At 32.3% G+C, this 20,557-nt stretch overlaps 1 protein-coding gene across 1 annotated transcript in view; it reads right to left on the bottom strand.

Annotated features, from left to right (window-relative positions):
- The window catches only part of LOC124372930 (contactin-associated protein-like 2), a gene marked incomplete at its 5' end in the record, with an annotated part of 43,414 nt that extends 23,491 nt beyond the window's left edge, over nt 1–19,923 (bottom strand). Inside the window, 8 exon segments of the mRNA XM_046831342.1 lie at nt 10,068–10,217; nt 10,696–10,971; nt 15,376–15,403; nt 15,405–15,453; nt 15,610–15,735; nt 18,450–18,571; nt 18,772–19,004; nt 19,762–19,923. Of these exon segments, the coding sequence (XP_046687298.1) occupies nt 10,068–10,217; nt 10,696–10,971; nt 15,376–15,403; nt 15,405–15,453; nt 15,610–15,735; nt 18,450–18,571; nt 18,772–19,004; nt 19,762–19,923 (1,146 nt within the window).
- Nucleotides 19,924–20,557: the final 634 nt, after the last annotated feature.

Below are 20,557 nucleotides of genomic sequence, written 5' to 3' on the forward strand. Positions count from 1 at the left end.
TTTGAAGGTAAGCTATTCAATAGCTTCCCCTTGATTCATCATTCTTTCGACAATCTTAAATAAATTGTTGTTTTTACTCTCATTATTTAATAAATTTCCCTCAGAGTCTTGAATAGTCAGAACGATTTTTTGAATTCTTTTCATATTTTTTCTAATTGGAATATAATCGATTTCATTCGGTTTTTCACTGATTTTTGATCCATAAGCAACATTTGGGAAAAAAGTGTACAAAATTTCAGATTCTTTGTGTAAATGTTCGGTATGATTTTCAAAACTAGGTTCAACGAGATTGCAGTGCACTTCAATTACATCGAACGGTCTAAATTTTGGCGTTTTATTTCCTAAATATACCTGATTTGGCTCAATAGTTTCTTGAACAAACCCTAACAAATCTACAATAATTGCTGAAAACATTATTCTTACTGGTGATTTTATTTGAATTTTATTAGAGAGATATTTTTTTTGCATTTCAAACTTGTTTTTCGTCAAAGTTTAAAGATTTATCTGATTGTTTGAATGTTTTTCAGATAATTTTTAAGGGAATTTTTAATTTGATCGAAAGTATAATATCCTTTGTTTAAACCATAATATTTTGTTATGTTCTTCTCACTAAATCCTATACAATAAGGAGAACTTTCACTAATATTTATTACAAAATTGTCAGAATAAAAACCGCTTAAACCGATAAAATAATTTGATTCTTCCTCTAAGTGTATAGGATGTTCCAAGTTTAAAACTAATTTAGAGCTTTCTGAAGTCAACTTGAACAGCTTCATTTTCGCAAGCGTTGCTTCAAGATGAAAATCTTCTATTTAAATGGAGAAATTTTTTAAAGCAAAAAGATCAGATAAAACTTCAAACGTTTGAAGAAAATAAGAAAGATCAACCAATCAGATTGTTAATTGTTGGTTCAAGTGGATGTGGAAAAACAACTTTACTATTGAATTTTATCTACAATAGGTTGATTCCTTATTCCAATTTGTATGTTTTTAGTAAATCTTTAGAACAAGACGCCTATAAAAAATTACAAGAAAGATTTGAAAATATTGAGAAAAACTTAAACAAAAAAATATCACATTTTTATAATGCTTCTGAGGACATAGTTCCGTTAAGCTAATGTAAACCCAATTCGTTAATCGTTTTTGATGATTGTATTTTAGAAAATCAAGACGTTATTAAGGAATATTTCGTAATGTCCCGTCACAAAAACATATCTTGTATCTATCTTTCCCAATGCTTTTCAAAGGTTGATAAACAAGTTATAAGAAATAACCTGAATATGTTGTGTATTTTTTAAGCAAGATGATCACTATTCGAGAAAGATTTATAACAATTATGTGGGATCTGATATGAGTTTTAACCACTTTAATGAATTGTGTGATAAAATTTGGAAGGAAGACTACGGATTTTTAACTATTAATCTAACTTTGAAGCCTAAAAATGGCAAATATTTGAATAAATTTTCCAATATAAACGTGTGATAATCTAGTTGTTTTCACGTTCCACGTTCACGTTCATGTTTCACGTTCATGTTTCACGTTCGTGTTTCACGGTCGTGTTTCACGTTCGTGTTTCACGTTCGTGTTTTACGGTCCACGTTCACGTTTTACATTCCGTGTTCACGTTTCCACGTTCCACGTTTACGTTTCAAAATTTTCCTAAATAAATGGCGAACGTAACTTCAGAAGAAGCAAAAAAACTTGATCAAATAGAAAAAGAAATTAATCAAAGAATTTAAAGAACAGATTCGAATGGATGAAGAAGAACAAGAACTTATTCAAAAAATTAATCAACCTGTAACTTCTGCAATAAAAAAATGTTGAGGGCAAAATTGAAAATGTTTTAAGCGATAATCAAAATTTGATGAATTTGGTTCCAGTTGTACGACAATTTGCTGATATTTCGATACCAGAATCTGAGTTTGAATTGCCAAAATTACCATCTTCAACACCATTTAGACCTCGAATCATTGAAGACTCTACCATAGTTGAACCAATAAGTCCTGGAACAACGGATATAATAATTGGTGAAATTGGTAAAAAATTTCTTCCTAGAGCAAAGGATGATAAATTTGGTTTGTATTGGGACAGAAAAAAGAAAAGTTTTATGATTGGAAATTTGCCCGTGAATTTTGAGCATAATGATATCATTATTAATGAAAAAAACATATGAAGGAACTCAAGGTTTATGGAGATTATTAACAGGCACTGATGTTCCAAAAGACGGTTTATATTCTGAAGAAGACTTGAAAAAGTATACTGAAATTTTATGGAAATCTGATTCAATTTACAAAAATAATGATCCATCAACTAAGAAACCAAAGTCAAGTAAAGGTAAAAAATATCTCAATTTGATTAAACCAATTTGGGAAAAACAAATCGAAGGATCAGGTGTGAGAAAATACAATGATAATAAGATTGAGTACAGATATATCGACGATTTGACAAAACTCGATGGAATTATTAATTATATTTATGCTCAAGAGAAGGCTGGAAACAACAATTTTTTGAACGAAAAGAAAGCGATTAAAGATTTTATTTCGAACAAACTTGATGAAATGATTGAAAAACCTGATGGAATTAAATATTTAAAACGAGTTTTGCCGGCAATAAGTTCATCTATGATTGAGGGTAGCGGACTTTTGAATGATTTTATCAACAATTTACCTTTTGAATTACACGTACCAACTTATCAGTATCTGGGACCTGGCACAAAACTCGAAAAAAGACTAAAAAGAGGAGATCCTGGTATAAATAAATTAGATCAAGCTGCTATGGAACACGATATTTTTTATGCAAAACATAGAGACACAAATTCCAGACATATCGCAGATAAAGTTTTGCAAGATAAGGCAATGGATAGATTTTTATCAAAAGATGCTAGTTTAGGTGAAAGATTTGTTGCGCTTCCAACAGCTGGAGCAATGTTTTTGAAGAGAAAACTAGGAATGGGAATCGAAGAGAACTTGAAATTTTAACTATATAAATGGAGGTGAATGTAAATTTCAGCAAAAATCAGAAAGAAAAAATAAAATCCGCTTTTAAGAAGAAAATACCCGTTAGTATTCAATTTAAAATAGATCAACTAAAAAATGGCGAAGATAAGATATTTTTTAACAAATAGACAATACAATAAACTCGAAAAACATAAGAAAAACAATAAAGGAACCAGAATAGAATTTTCTTATAATCAGTTGAAAGAACTTAAAAATGGTGGACTTTTGAAAGATTTATTAGATTTTGGAGAAAATATTCCAGTTGTTAAAAATGTTGTTCCTTATGTTCGTAAAGCTGCTCCAATCGTTAAAAAGGATGTGATTCCTATTGTTCGAAACATTTTAAATTGGTTAGATAAAGAGTTGGAAGATGTTACAGGATCTGGATTAGATGAAAAAACTTTGAATTACGTGAAATCAAACATTGAAAAAAAAATTTAAACCTTTAACATTCGGGGAATTGGAAGAAATCTGCAAAAATATTAAACATTTTAGAGGAATCTTCATGAGAGATACATTACCTGAAAAAGTTAAGAAATTTGAATGTGGAATTGTGAATTTAGACTCGATTATGGGAAGTGGAACGCATTGGATTTGTTATTATAAAAATGATAAGAATGCATGTTATTTTGATTCGTATGGAAGAATTGAGGACAAACCACCTATAGAATTGATTAAATATTTGAAAAAATCAAGCGTCTACTACAATGATTCTCAGATTCAAGACTATAAAGATCCCCCAATTTGTGGTCATTTATGTGTTTTTGTGTTGAATGAACTGAGTACTGGTAAAGATTTTAAAGAAGTTGTTAACAAATTATTGCTTAATAAATATGGATTCACAAAATATTTTTAACGTATTTGGAACACAAATTATTCAAAATGTAGATAATAGTTTGAATTTTGATAGTTTGAGAAATGAGTTTGATAACAAGTTAGAAAATTTATTACAAAACCTTCCAGATTCAGATATGTTTGCTGTCGAGATTGAAGATTTTAAAGCAGAATATGATAACAAACTTGCAAATTTCATGAGTTCAAATGAAGTTGCTGATAAAATAAAAACATTGGAAAAGAAGTTGATGATGGTGTAAAAAAATTATTTACCAATTTAATGTCTCATATCGAAAAAGCTGATAAAATTACTGAAGCGATCAAAGTTGAAAAGAATTATGTTAGTTTGGCTAATAAAAAAAGAATTGTCGGTGTTCGACCTGGTATTGACAAACATGATGTTGTTGTTAAAGAGCAAATTTTAAAACCTCTAAAATTATCAGAAAACATCGATATTGTTGATTTACATGATCCGAATGTTAAAAATGCCTTAGATTTTAAAGGAAAAAAGAATTAGCAGTGTTAGTAAAGGAATTAATCCATTTGATGTTGTTGTAATGATTCAATTAGAAGATCCTATTAAAATGTTTAATGAACTAAAACAAAATTATGAGAATCATAAACAGCATGTTAAAGATTTTACAACAGAAGTCTATGAAAAACTTGATGAAAGAAGTAAAAGATCAGTAGACGATGTTGGTGAATTACTTGATAAAGTAAATAAACTAGAAGAAAACTTTAATAAATTTAAAGAAGATGTTAATAAAACTTTTGAAAATATTGATAACAGATTTAATGGATTAGGCGGCTATGATGACTAATTTTCCTTATATAAATGGCGCTCATATATTGTGTGAGATGTAAAGAAAAAACTGCAACAAATGATATAAAATACTATGCAAACATCAATGGAGTTAAGAGAATTTCTGGAAAATGTGCTGAATGTAACGCAAAAAAGAGCCAATTTATAAAAACTTGATTTTGAAATTTTTTCCTAATAAATAGAGATGGCGGGACATTACAGTGCTTTCGATCTTTTTATCATGCAACACGAAAGAGATTTGAAAAAAGAACATTGGGATGACATTTCTCAAAAATATGAATTATCCGAAGATATGATGAGATTATACGTAAACAAATTGAATTGGTATAACATTGCTAAATATCAAACTTTATCATCAGAGTTCATTCAAGAAAATATACATTATCAATTAAAAGATCATATGTCTGTTCTTTGTCTCTATCAACACTTGAGTATAAAGTTTTTGGATGAAAATAAAGATACAGTTGATTGGAACAATATTATAGATAGCGGTTACTATCCTGTGCAGATTTTATTGAAATATGTGACCGAGATCGCAAAATTTAAGGAAGAGAATCCTGAATATGACGAAGTAGATCATTAAAAATGACTCTAATCTTTTTAATTATTTTACTAAAATTTATATCTTTTCTTATAAAAACGTACATTAGATCGATGAAAAAAATGATACACGATGTTTAAAATTTCTAAATTTTCTCTTATTAAATGGCGGACTACAGAAAATATGCTAGTGATATTGAAAGGGCGGAGTTTAAAAATTTCTATCCAATTAGTAAACAACATTTGAATGAACCGAATAAAAGAACTGAGTTTAATATTGATTTTGGAGATAACTTTTGCTCGTCTAACTTCCAGTTTTATATTTCTGGAACTTTAAACAAAACAAGATGGTCAAGCATATCTTGGAACTGATAATGTTAGATTAATCGATAATTTTATACCGTTTTTATTTTCTAAGATTGAAGTAAGAAAACACAATAAATTGATAGAAGAAGTCGAAAACTGTGGCCAATTAAGCACAATTAAAGGAACTATTTCGTATTCAAAAAGTGATGTTATTTCTCAAACTTCTAATGGCTTTGAATCAGATTTTAAATTTGGTGTTTTTGAAGCAGCTGGAAATTTATCTCATTTTGGATTAGGATTTTTTGAAAATGTTACTATTCCGATCTATAAAGGAGGATTTTATCTAAGTTTTATAAGAGCAGAAGACGATGATGCGATTCTGAAGACTGCAACTGGAAATGTTATGCCTGTTGATGGAAAAATAACAATTACAGATTTTTTTATTAGAGTTCCAATGATTGATTATAAAATCACGAGTAAAAATAAGGTTGATTGATGAAATTACAAAAAGTCAAAACATTATGTTTAATTTTCTAGATTGGCAATGTATTGAACAAAAAGGTATTTCCGGAACAACTTATTCGTTCGATATCACAAACATTTATAGAAATATCTTCAATCCCAAGTTCGTTATTATAGGTTTTCAAACAGATAGACAGAATAATCAAGAAAGAAATCCTTCAAAGTTTGATAGTTTGGATGTAAAAAATATCAGAGTAAAATTGAACGGTTCTTATTATCCAGATGAATTACAAAATTTAAACATTTCCGGAGGTCTTTTCAGAATCATGTATCAGATGTATCAAGATTTTAAGAAAGTTTACTGTAATAATAAGGAAATGTATTACAATCCTAAAGAATTTTTAGCGAATAGACCTATTTATGTCATTGATACAACAAAGAGTTTGACAAATATTTCTGGTTCAAAGAACGATATAATTATCAATATGGATTTTCAAAAAGCTGTTACAAACGCGATTTGTTATGTTGTTGTTGTCTCTGAGAAATTTTTAGCCTATGATGTGATTAAGAACGATATTAGAGAAATTCAGTAGTTAATGATGTTCATATTATTCTCTTTCATTCCTTCTAATATTTCAAAAATATACTCTTTCGCCACTGAAAAATCCCGATTTCTCCCGTAATAATCTTTATAATCGTACACATAATATCCTAAATAGTTGTACAATAGAATGAAATTATTTATATTTATCTCTGTTGTAGAAATGTAAACACAAACATTTGCGCTGAAAAATTTATATCTCGGCAGAGTTAGTTCCATAATCTCCATTTATAAAAAAATCTTTTTGTTTAAATGGAAGAGTATAATGCCAACTGTTACAAGTGTTCTAATAGAGGAGAAATTATTGATAAAAAATATTTAGTTTGTAGAGATTGTAATTTAATTTTGTTAGAAAGACCTAAACCTAAGAAATTTCGAAATAAACTAACACATTTGAATAATCTGCTTATGAAATTACAATACGGAGGTGAGAAACAAACAAAATTTGTTACAGAATTTAGAAAACAGAATAAAAATTTTTACTTATCTCTTGGAACCGTTGAAAAAATTATTTTCCTTTTCAAAGAATACATTAGGTTTGTAGGTATCGATACACACGTTTATTATGAAAAGATTTTACCTATAATCTTTCACTATTTGGATATTGAATTTGATTACGATTTTAAGCCTGAAATCTTTGATGATTTTATAGTACATTTGGAGAAATTAAACGAAGAACCTCGTGAAAAGAATGCGGTTTTACTCACATTCTCCCCGACTTCTCGAGTGATTGTTAGCAAATTTCATTTTTTCCGTCTTTGAATTTTTTCTATTTAAATGGAGTTCTTGAAAGAGTTAAATGATATTGGAGAATGTAAGTTTTAAAGAGTATAAGAAGTTAAATGAATTGGAAGAAAGGAAGAAACATAGAATCTTGAATTTGGAGAAAATGAAAGATAAATTCGGGTTTACAATAATTGCCGAGTTGGAAGATTGTAAAGTACACTTGCCGAACAGATTTTTGACTGTTTTGGATGAAAAAAAAGATTAAAGAATTAAACAAAAATGAAAAATTACATTTGGTTGTTACTGGAAAGAAGACTATTAAAGATAAAGAAATTATAACAATTAACTTTGTAGAATAAAGTCTTAACTCTAAAACTTGCAGTCCCTCCCCACGTCATAGTACTGTTTTGATAACCATAGTTGGTGTCTTTCTTCATAGGAATCACATGGAATATTATCTACAGTAATACCTTTTGTTTCACACAAAATGTGGCTATATTCTATAAGAAAAATTCTATAATGCTCTTTAATGAATTGTGTTGATAAATCTTGATACTCACAAAAATTCCTAAGAAATTCATCAATTAAGTCTTGATTATCTTGAAAGAACGTATAATATGGGAAAAATGTCATAAAAAAACGATGAAAACTCTCTGTTTGTTTATTTTTTACTTTCTTTTCAATATCTTTCGTAATTATATTAAATATGTAATCCCTTACTTTTTTAGTTTTTTGCCGATAGTAAAACACTCCATTAGACGTTTTTTCTGCAAAAGACTTTACAAGTTCTTTGAATTCTGTATCATTTAAGGAAAGTATCAACTGTTCTTTAAAATGTTTTGGTAATTCGTTGAATTCATCTTTGTTGCACTGTTTTAATGCTAGAAACTGAAGAGAGCTTGGTGAGTTCATGTTGTTTATTTAGTAGAAAAGTTTTTTATTAAAGTACAGTATGTTTTTAGTAAAAATGTTTTAAATTGATTAAATTTTATTAAGATAAATCCTTTATTCGTAGCAGATTTGACAACATTTTACAAAGCACAGCTTAAGAAAGTAGAAGCTCAGATTTGGTTAATTTTTCATTCCACAGAGTAGATAGTAATGTACCGATCGCTTTTGGAGACGAACGACTGTAGATTCGGTTAATTTTTCATTGAGATTTGCTGTGTTATTTCTCAGCTTCCTTTATGGTACATTGAACAGTATTTTACATTGCTTTTCGGTCGGCTCCGAAAGTGCGCCAGGAACCCCATATTACTATCTACTTATATATATATATATATATATATATACTATATATATATAAATGAAATGCATGACCACAATACTCATCATAAGAAAAAGGCAGTAATTGAGTACCATAGATGAAGCAAATCTTTATCTAGTCATGTATTGTCTCTAAAAGTATACAATAAGGTTAATTACCTTATAAGTGGACATTCAGTGAAAATATTTAAACAAAAATGTTATAAGTGGTTACTCAACAATCCTTTTCATTCTTTAAATGGATTTTTTCCAATGTGTATAACCAATTTTTAAATTAAGAATTTAGTTTTTTATATTCTGCAACTGTGCTTAATTATTTATTAATGTTTTACATTTAGTGTCTGTCTAATTTTATCAAATAAATTTGTGTTTTGTTTGTATATGTATAAGTTGTTATGTTTTTATTGTTATTTTGGTCTCCAGTTTTCATTGAGATTAAGTTTGTGAGATTGTATTAACCAATAACTTTTAAACTGTTTTTATTTATCCACTTATTTGTCATAACTTTAAGTATTATTTATTTAAGTAGGTTAGTGACGTGGCAAATTGCTCAATTTGAATGACTTTGTTCAATGCTTTTTGTAAGTCTAATGACAATAAAAATATTCTTATTCTTATATGAGTATCTGCACAAGAGCAACTACTTTTGTTTATACAAGAACATAATTTATAATAGGATATAGAAAATGATGGGCACTGGTCAATAGCTGTTTAAAAAAGAAGAAACACATTTCAAGAACTGATATCTATAGTCTCTTATTTATCAAAGTGTCAAAGTTATTTTTTGTAATCTTAACAAAACGTTCATGCCATTAATTGCTTTTACTTTTGTGCATGGTAAGTGCCATAATCTTAGTTCTTTGGTTTATTTGGCTCAGAATAATTTATTATAAGTTTTCCGGTTGTGTCATTCTCAAACCATTGCTAACACAATGAAAATCTTAAAATATTTAAGTTCTATTGTGAAGAGTGATCTCTAGTCAACAGATGTACTCAACTGCAGAGTACTTTGCAGAACTGACAAAGCTAGTAGTACTCATCCACTTAAGTGGAGGGGGTGGAGCTGTACCATGATTGGAAAAGCTCAACTGGTCAGCAATCATGTGGCTTCTTTATAAAAAGACTGTCAGCTGTAATAAAAAAGACACATTTCTTGCTACTTGATTGGTTTCTGCCAATCGTGATACTTTTTCCTCTTCCCTCCACTCACCTTTATAAGTGAATGTGCATTACTGCTTCAGCTAATTTTTGGGTTGAACATTGATTCACTGAAGAAAGCTCATCACAATATAACTGATTGTAGTTCAAGTAAGTTCTAGAAACTATTTCAAACCTAGTAAAATATACTTAAAGCACTGTTTACTTTGAATTTGTCAATTACGTGTTTACAGCTTAAGGACATATTTTTATACACAGGTTTTTTTTTAATGTGAATTTAATAATTATTTTAATAAAAATTTCATAATTCATTTCTTTGCATGATAATCTGTTTGTTAATCTTCACGACACCATACCTTTCTCCGAATTGTTCCAAGGCTTGTTAGAGTACTCTGTGAGCAGTCGCACTCCGACTGGTACAGAACTGTTGTGATCGTTGACGTGTAAGATCGTCTCCTCTGCTCTCCTCTCTACAGCGATCTGTACAGACTTACCGCTGTTCAGTCCTACAAACAAAGTTACTTTGATTTATTTAGCTAAATGTACTCTTAACCTATTTCCATTTGCAAGTATTCCAAAAACCAACAATTTATGTAAATTCTTACAGAATGTATTAAAATAACATTATGTAAAATAAGTTTCAAGAATTTCCTTTTCTAGTTTTAGATATACTATCTCCTGTACTATTCCTCTAAGAATGTGATATGTTTCCAACTTAAGGAGGGTAAAATAAATAGTCTGATCAGTTGTCAGTGTTTTGTGAAGACTGGTTTCAAAACTTTTTTATAATTTTCTTTCAATAATATACAACTTTTTCTTAAATTTTGTAATCTAATTACAAAATAAAATAGGTATGTTATATGACTTCATGCAAATATGCATAATTATAAATTTGAATACAAAGCACTTGTGACCGGTGAACACAAGTATAAACGCTCAGTGTGAGTCGCAAGTGTGTACAGTTCTGTGTGTTACTGCTCTCACCTCCATACTCAACGGTGATGTTATGGATAACCTCCATACGGTTGAAGAGTAGCACTACTTTAGTCCCCGCAGTGATGTACAGCTGGAGGAAGTTGTTGAGATGATCGTTGGCATGAAGAATCAGTGAATGTTGATCGTAAGTCCTCAGATTCACCAGAACCGTCTCCGTCAGCAAGGCCTTGTAGTTCCTCTTCTCCTCACTTGTCACATTGAACAAATAGTTCTTCTTGAAGTATGACTCTCTCGTCACCAGTGTGATTCCATTCTCGTTTATGTCTGAAAAACAATAAATTGATACAAGAAAAACTGAAGACTGATTAACAAGGTAAAAAAGCAAACTCGTGCACTTGGGTCCACATCTGTATATTTAATTGTTTATTATTTATTTAGAGGTTAATGTACACTGATGATGGTTGAATACCGAAACACATGTGTCAATAAAAAACATTTTTAAAAGGGTTTTAGTTACTTTTCATTATATATATACTAAAGAAATTAATCTTTAAAAATTTAAAAACTATTAGGAAGGTAGAAAGTTTTTTTAATAGTGTAAATATACTTTTTCTAGAGTATTAAAATTTGATGATTTCAGCGCAAAAAAATGTAACAATATTTTCTTTCTGTTGAGATCATGTATTAAATGGAAAACAAATCTCATGGAATTTTAGTACTTCTGAGAAATATGCCAATAGAGAGTTGATATTATGATAACATCCTGGCTTTCCTAAGCAGTGAAATTATACTTCTCATCATACTGATATATTTTTACTCACAATATCCTACTGGTAATATATGACACCTTGGTATTATGTGTTAACTGTCTTCATTAGTCTCAATATTTTAAGGGCAAATGTGAGTTAAAAATCTTTTATAACCTAATAAAAAAGAGCCTGTATTTTAAAGTTGTGCGTTTGCTTGAGAAGCAATATCCACATGTTATATTATTATATGGTTATTCGCATATATTCACAGTCCATGATTGTAACTTAATATAAATTAGGGTAGAATGAGTAAGCACTAAACAATCTATTGATTAGAGTTATTGAGGCATTATAATCAAATTTCAATAATGATCTTATGTATTCTGTTTAAAAGTGTTTCTTTCTTTGTATATTTTTATTGTAAAATTACGAGTTTGTTCTGTTCTTTTCTTTATCAAATATTAATAATTAATCTTTTCGTTAACTAACTACATTTTTTAATATTCTACCATTTTATTCTACAATCCCATACTTATAATGTATTTTATGTCTTTTACTGAAACTATAACCCCATGAGTTTTTTTTAATTTATGAACAGTAACTGCATTAAAGAGAAGTGCAAATAAACAATTTTAGCCCACTTACTATGAACCCTGCAAATGTTAGAGAGACAACTCGCCTAATAGTAGTAGTAGTAGTAGTTTGGCATTATGCTAGCTCATGCTTTATAAGAGCATCTTTCCAGTAAAATAATTGTAACGTGTATTAACTCGTGTATTACATCCTCAGGAGGGTTCACTCTGGCTAGTTTATACCTTCCAGTCGAATCTACTGACCGGGTACAGCAAAACCGATGTGTTACTTAAATCTGGGAAATCCCATAGATATCTGGGAGCGGTACATTACTAACCGAAAATCTCGAGATATTGCAGTGCTAATAGACTTGATTTATCGATCTACCCTATTGCGGAGGATGACTGTTGCAGTTGGTGGGGCTCTCTAAGTGTTAAAAGTAGTGGACATTAAGGACGTGCTACCCCTGCCTGCTCTGACTGGAGAAACTGGTACAGACCAGGCCTCCCCATGACATGACTAAGATACAGGTGACTGCTACACCTGCCTACTCTGACTGGAGAAAATGGTACAGAGCAGGTACAGAGCAGGTACAGAGCAGGCCTCCCCATGACATGACTAAGATACAGGTGACTGCTACCCCTGCCTACTCTGACTGGAGAAAATGGTACAGAGCAGGTACAGAGCAGGCCTCCCCATGACATGACTAAGATACAGGTGACTGCTACCCCTGCCTGCTCTGACTGGAGAAACTGGTACAGAGCAGGCCCTCCCCATGACATGACTAAGATACAGGTGACTGCTACCCCTGCCTACTCTGACTGGAGAAACTGGTTATAGAGCAGGTACAGAGCAGGCCTCCCCATGACATGACTAAGATACAGGTGACTGCTACCCCTGCCTGCTCTGACTGGAGAAACTGGTACAGAGCAGGCCTCCCCATGACATGACTAAGATACAGGTGACTGCTACCCCTGCCTGCTCTGACTGGAGAAACTGGTACAGAGCAGGCCTCCCCATGACATGACTAAGATACAGGTGACTGCTACCCCTGCCTGCTCTGACTGGAGAAACTGGTTACAGAGCAGGCCTCCCCATGACATGACTAAGATACAGGTGACTGCTACCCCTGCCTACTCTGACTGGAGAAACTGGTATAGAGCAGGTACAGAGCAGGCCTCCCCATGACATGACTAAGATACAGGTGACTGCTACCCCTGCCTGCTCTGACTGGAGAAACTGGTACAGAGCAGGCCTCCCCATGACATGACTAAGATACAGGTGACTGCTACCCCTGCCTGCTCTGACTGGAGAAACTGGTACAGAGCAGGCCTCCCCATGAACATGACTAAGATACAGGTGACTGCTACCCCTGCCTGCTCTGACTGGAGAAACTGGTACAGAGCAGGCCTCCCCATGACATGACTAAGATACAGGTGACTGCTACCCCTGCCTGCTCTGACTGGAGAAACTGGTACAGAGCAGGCCTCACCCCATGACATGACTAAGATACAGGTGACTGCTACCCCTACCTACTCTGACTGGAGAAAATGGTACAGAGCAGGCCTCCCCATGACACGACTAAGATACAGATAACTGCTAAACCCCTGCCTGCTCTGACTGGAGAAACTGGTACAGCAGAGCAGGCCTCCCCATGACATGACTAAGATACAGGTAACTGCTATCCCTCCTCATGATCTTGACAGGAAGTGGCACCGACCTCAACCTAAATATTCTGTCACTCAGGAAGTAAGCACAGAGGTCCTTTTAGAACTAAGTGCAATGAGAGGTATCTCAGCTTCTTTTCCAAAGAGAAAAGAAAACTAGTGGTAGAGCGAGTTATTTAACTATTGGATCATTAAGCCTTTCATACAGTCTGCTGTCCACCACATTAGGCCATATAATATGAGGGGTTCTGTATTAAAGTATCAGTCTTTTCCCCATCCAGTTAGATACTAGGATACATTCTCGATAGGAGCAGATTTACATCAAAAATCTTATTCTTCTGTGTTAGACTAGAATAAAGTTTTGCTGCACAAATAGGTCAAATAAAATAAAATATTCTATTATAACATAAATTAAAATAACAAAACAGTGAATTAGCTAACAATCAGCTCCTAATTATGCAACAGAAACAAGGTTGTGAGTTAGTAAGGGTATAAAAAAAACATAATTTCAAGATGGTATTGAAGCCAGCTCAGTCATTGAAGAACTGTTTGGACCAGTAAATGACAAGATTCCACTCTGTATAGAAAGTATTATGTGTGGCTCAGTCTATATTTGGGATACAACATTTTTAACTAATCTACACAAGTTGATGATCACATTAGGCATACAAAACATCAGGATACAAAAAAACTTGACTATAATAGTGGAACACAGCAACAAAACCAAACATGCTATAGAATTTAGCAAATCAAAAGTATTTGCAAAAAGGCATACTATTATCCAAGAAAAATAAGTTGAGGAATCCCAATAAATCATACAAATTAAAAAAAAGATAGCATCGAATTATCAAAAAGCTGGCTGATTCTCACTGATTGGTTAAACATTTAATTAAGCTCTACCTCCTTCAATTGACATGTATAAGCTGATGCTATTATTGGCAGTTTTTTTTTATTAAAGACGGCTCTCAACAATCAGGCTAAAATATTTTACAATTTGTATTGTGTTGAAGTGGCGTAAAGTGGAAAACTTGCGTAAAGTGTGAAAACTTGGGTAATAGTTTCCAGACCAATGGACAAAATAATGTTTTGAGACTAAGACAAAGCAGACTCACTGTACTGTATATACTAAAAAATATATGTTCCTATTTAAATATTTTTTTTATTTAAAAAAACCACTATACTGACTATTATAATAATATAATGCACTTATAGAGTAAAAACATAAGTGGTAGTTTATGAAAAGTTGTATCAGGACTTTTTCAAAAGACTTGTAAAAATAAATAAGCTGCCTAATCTTTCTTGTAGATGCTTGGATGCTCTGAATGTAGTTCTTTTTTCCCCAAATGAGTTAAAGAAGAGTTGTTTAAAGTTAAAGAATTAGTTGTGGTACATACAATTAACTAATAAAATTCTTAAACCTTGATTCTGTAGTGAATAAAAGTTGACACACTTCTCTCTAAGGGTTATTTGTAAAGACCACATTTTGATCAAATTCACTATGTAGCCTCCCCCACCATTTTCTAATTCAATGGTTATTTACATGTTAATTTTCAGCCTAATTTTAGTATTAAAGTGCTATGGAATTTAATAATTAGTTAGGAAGGTATACAATATTTGAAATTTGAAAATTTCACCAAATGTTAAGGAAGGTAACAAATAAAAAGATCAAAGGCAATAGAAAACTAAAAATGTAACACTATTTTAATTTTAAGACTATTTGTGTAGCATATAATACTCACTGGTTTCACAGTATGTGCCGATGTAGGCCCCAGGGGTTGTCACATACACACTCAAAGGTACTCCACAGTTCCTTGCACCTAGCTCCATTCTTGCAGGGGTTTAGGAATCACAGGAGGGCTTGGCAGTCCTTGATTATCTCTGACAGGTGAACACTCATGTAAGAATAGATGTCAAGGATCTCCCCGTTCACCACCAATCCACGGAAACAGCCAATTAACCCTTTGTGAACTGACTGGCCCACCAGGCAGGTCTCTGGAGCACAGACAGAGGATAACACGACGACCATGGAAGGAGGATCAATAGATGGCGATGGAATCGTTTCTATCTTCCTTGGAGGTCTTAGAGACGCCAGGTAATCACTCGACACAATTCAGAAATAACTAATAATTGATCAAATATTTATGTTGTATACAATATTCCATAATTTATTTTGTTATTTTTGTATAATAGCAATACTATTTTATACAACATTGAAATAAATAGATTTTATACTCTTAATGTACTGTATTATTTTAAACATATAAATTTAACAGTTTATTATCATTTAACAAGAATCAGTAATGACAATGTCAGAATAAAGGCAAATGTCCAAAATCAACTAGAATAACATTAACTAAATATTGTAAATTCACTGGACAGTTATAATTTATAACAACTATATTACTAAATAATATAAATTATAAAATTTTCAATTAGCTTATATAAGATTATTTTCATAATATTAATTTGTATAATAAAAATTCCTTAAGCTAAATTTCTTATAGCAAGGATTTATCAAAAAAACGTAACACAAAATTCTAATAATTTAAATAAATTTACATCAATTCTTATCAAAGTAAAAACTCATCAACACAATAAAAAGGATTTTCCGACAGCCATGTGTATCAATTCTCTATGAATTATTTCAGTAGAAACATTTAGTTATCATTGGTCAAAGACTATTGTAAAGCCTCAAAACACATTTCTGAATGGCTATTCCATGTTCTACTTAATCTATTAACTGATGTTAATTATTTAAACGTATTTAACTACATAATATAAAGATTAATAACGGTTTTGTATTTTTTTAACTTAATGGAGAGTGTGATTTATAATGTTCACTAATGTTGGATTAAGGTATTAATCTCACAACATTCTTTTGTTACGATAAGAATTTCCTGAACTTTCCTAACATTACCCCAAAAATACTTAACTATACCTAAAAATAGACTGAACGTAGAAAAAAATTTTGCTACTGAACAAATAAAAGTGCTTTGGCATTCACTTAATGTTGGGGGTAAGATTACTGTAAATACAATATATTTATAATAGTTATGATGATGAATTTCTTTCTGATAATAATTTCTTTGTCTGAAGTATTTTTTTTTGAGAATGGAAGTATTATGAAGGAAAACGCAGGATTTTTTTGTACATTTGATATCTTTCAGTGATACAAAACAATCAGTAACATTGGTTTCGAGATAAGCAATCTGATCTCTTCTTCAGGTTACTAACTAACCTAATACATAATTACAATCAGGTTAAAATAAACAAATCATACCAGAGTGTGACACACACACAAGTCAGGAACCACAACAGCCAAGTTGTGTATCTACTCCATGCAATTAATAAAAGTAAAACACTATATTAAAACTTAACTACAGAATACAGGTCACATTAGGTCTGCACTTAACCAAATAGAACTGATATCAAACTTAGTGTTATTGTTTTATATCACTGAAAAATGGAAAATGTCCGGAAAAATCCTGTTTTCTTAATACTAATTGTATGAAAATCATTGTTTAAGTAAGAACCATTTTGAAAATTAAGTAATAAAACACTTTTTAGAAAGGAACACATTCTCCAAACTAATATCTAAATAATTTTGAAATTCTGTTAGAACTGTACCACCTGTCCTGGATAAATGGTTGGTAATACTGGAAATTCTGAGGGCACTGAATCAATGCTATACAGGAGTAGTTCTATAATTACCACTGCCCTCAAAGGGTCCAAACTCACTCTGTAGCTTAGGCAGACGAACATACTGTCCTCAAAGGGTCCAAACCCACTCAGTAGCTTAGCAGATGAACATACTGCCCTCAAAGGGTCCAAACTCACTCAGTAGCTTAAGCAGAAGAACATACTGCCCTCAAAGGGTCCAAACTCACTCAGTGGCTTAGCAGGACGAACATACTGTCCTCAAATGGGTCCAAACTCACTCAGTAGCTTAGCAGAAGAACATACTGCCCTCAAAGGGTCCAAACTCACTCAAGTAGCTTAGCAAGACGAACATACTGTCCTCAAAGGGTCCAAACTCACTCAGTAGCTTAGCAGACGAACATACTGCCCTCAAAGGGTCCAAACTCACTCTCAGTAGCTTAGCAGACGAACATACTGCCCTCAAAGGGTCCAAACTCACTCAGTAGCTTAGCAGACGAACATACTGCCCTCAAAGGGTCCAAACTCACTCAGTAGCTTAGCAGACGAACATATTGCCCTCAAAGGGTCCAAACTCACTCAGTAGCTTAGCAGACGAACATACTGCCCTCAAAGGGTCCAAACTCACTCAGTAGCTTAGCAGAGACGAACATATTGCCCTCAAAGGGTCCAAAACTCACTCAGTAGCTTAGCAGACGAACATACTGCCCTCAAAGGGTCCAATTTCCTCCTCAGTGCAACAAGCCTATGACCTGGTAGTCTGTATTGATAAAGAAACGCTACCAAAACGTCTACTCAACGCACTCAATAGCTCTGCCGATGAACATACTGCCCTCAAAGGGCCTAAACTCACTCGGTAGCTCTGCCAATGAACATACAGCCCTCAAAGGGTCCAATTTCCTCCTCAGGCAACAAGCCTATGACCTGGTAGTCTGTATTGGATAAAGAAACGCTACCAAACGTCTACTCAACGCACTCAATAGCTCTGCCGATGATAACATACTGCCCTCAAAGGGCCTAAACTCTCACCTCGGTAGCTCTGCCAATGAACATACTGCCCTCAAAGGGTCCAATTTCTTTCTTCCCCAGGCAGCAAGTCCTCAATCTGGTAGTTTGTATTAATAAAGAAATGCTACTAATGTCTACTCCAACTCACTCAGTAGCTCCGCCGATGAACATACTGCCCTCAAAGGGCCTAAATCTCACTCGGTAGCTTCTGCCAATGAACATACTGCCCTCAAAGGGTCCAATTTCTTCCCCAGGCAGCAAGTCCTCAATCTGGAGGTTTGTATTAATAAAGAAATGCTACTAATGTCTAATCAACTCACTCAGTAGCTCCGCCGATGAATATACTGCCCTCAAAGGGTGTCCAATTTCTTCCCCAGGGCAGCAAGTCCTCAATCTGGTAGATTTGTATTAATAAAGAAATGCTACTAATGTCTAATCAACTCACTCAGTAGCTCCGCCAATGAACATACTGCCCTCAAAGGGTCCAAACTCCTCCTCAGGCAGCAAGTCCAACCATTCTGGTAGTCTGTGTTGATCATGAAACGCACGTGATGCTGGTTGTAGTCTATCCAGATCTTCTGCCATTCTCCCGAGTTGAGGCGACGGGGACGACTTGATAGCGAGAGCTCGCGGCTTGCCAGTATTCCATTGTGAAGTTGAATGTCAGGTGGAACTCTGAAGAAACAGTTGCCATGTTTAAGGACTTGAAAACATGATTTAATATACAACTATAGCAAATTGTTGTGATATATATATATATATATATATATAATAGTTGGTTAAGGAGAAATTTTGTTTATATCACTAAAGAATATTGTAATCGTGATTTGAATGATTTAAGAATTTGTTGTAATTTTAATTTACAATTTATACAATATGTTGTAATAATATGACTTAGCTGTATTAACTTGACGAATCTTATTGTAATTTGTTTCACTTAATAGTTTAATAAAGAATCTGTATATGAATGTGAAAAACATAGATTTGATCAAATGACCAGAAATAATTTCCTTTTAATCGCCAACTCAACTAGATTTTTAAGTTGAATATTATCTTTATGCTATGCATTTTTCAACAGAAAATATTACATTTATAATTCTGGAAATATTTTTTTAAACTACTTTGACTGATAGTATTTAAAAACTTAATTTGAAACCCCTAAATCAAAATGACAAGTCAACTCATTATAAATTAAAAAATGTATTGCAAAATATTAACTACTGTGTATTATAATTAACAGTTTTATAAAAACTATCGAAAACTCAAACACAAAATCCTAAAAACCAAAACCAAAATATTTAAAAATATTAACAATAAAATAATCCTCTACAGCTCAAAAATAGATCTTTTCTAAATCTCTAAGCTAAATCCAAAGAACTCTCTAAAGCCTTATCAATTATAAAATGGAAAGATCTCTCAAACAAAATGCCAAAGAAGCACTCACCACTAGTCAGAGCCACCATGAAGGAGGGCTGATGAGGTCGGATAGGGGGGCTGGTAGTAGAGAAGGATGGCCTTCTCTCCTGTTGTACGAAAACTGAAGGCTATGTCTCCCTTGGTCCAGCCAGGCACTTCTATGTATGATTGGCTGGAAGTGAATGTAACTACATATTTCTGTGTATCTGCAAACAAAAGAAGGAAAAGACTAAAACCACCTTTTTTTTCAAATAATTTCAAATTTCAAACAGAGCAGAAATGTTATACTTACACTTTTTGATAGTTTTTGTTTTAGCAACACAAAGAATCTTTCTTAAGAACATTTTACAATGTATTTTCTGTTCTCCACATAATATTCATAGGATTGATTCTACAATTATACAGTATGTAGTCTTAAAACCAGCAGGATCAAAAATATATTTTTAACCACAAAAAGAATTTAGGCTGAATTATAAATTGTTAAAATTTAAGTGTATGTAAAAAATGATTCACTGCGATTTTACCCCTGGATGGTTTGCTGTAGGGCAAGTTATAATAATAGACAGTGTTCTTTCCAATCCACCATATCACTAATTTAGCACCAAAATGCTTGTAAAATATCACAATTTTAACATGATATATAGAACACTATAATTTATTGTGACCTTAGAGCTGAGAAGTATTAATATTTATATGTTACTTTTAAATGTACACAAATTCTTTGAAAAGTCCTTAGGTGTAAAATACAAAATAATACATTTTATTATTGTTTTCACTTTATTCAAGAAATACTTCGGTGACTGTTGTATAAAAATCCCATTTTTTATGCATTTTTTATTT

The sequence above is a fragment of the Homalodisca vitripennis genome, unplaced genomic scaffold, assembly GCF_021130785.1.
Source record: "Homalodisca vitripennis isolate AUS2020 unplaced genomic scaffold, UT_GWSS_2.1 ScUCBcl_4394;HRSCAF=10533, whole genome shotgun sequence".
NCBI lineage: Eukaryota > Metazoa > Arthropoda > Insecta > Hemiptera > Cicadellidae > Homalodisca > Homalodisca vitripennis.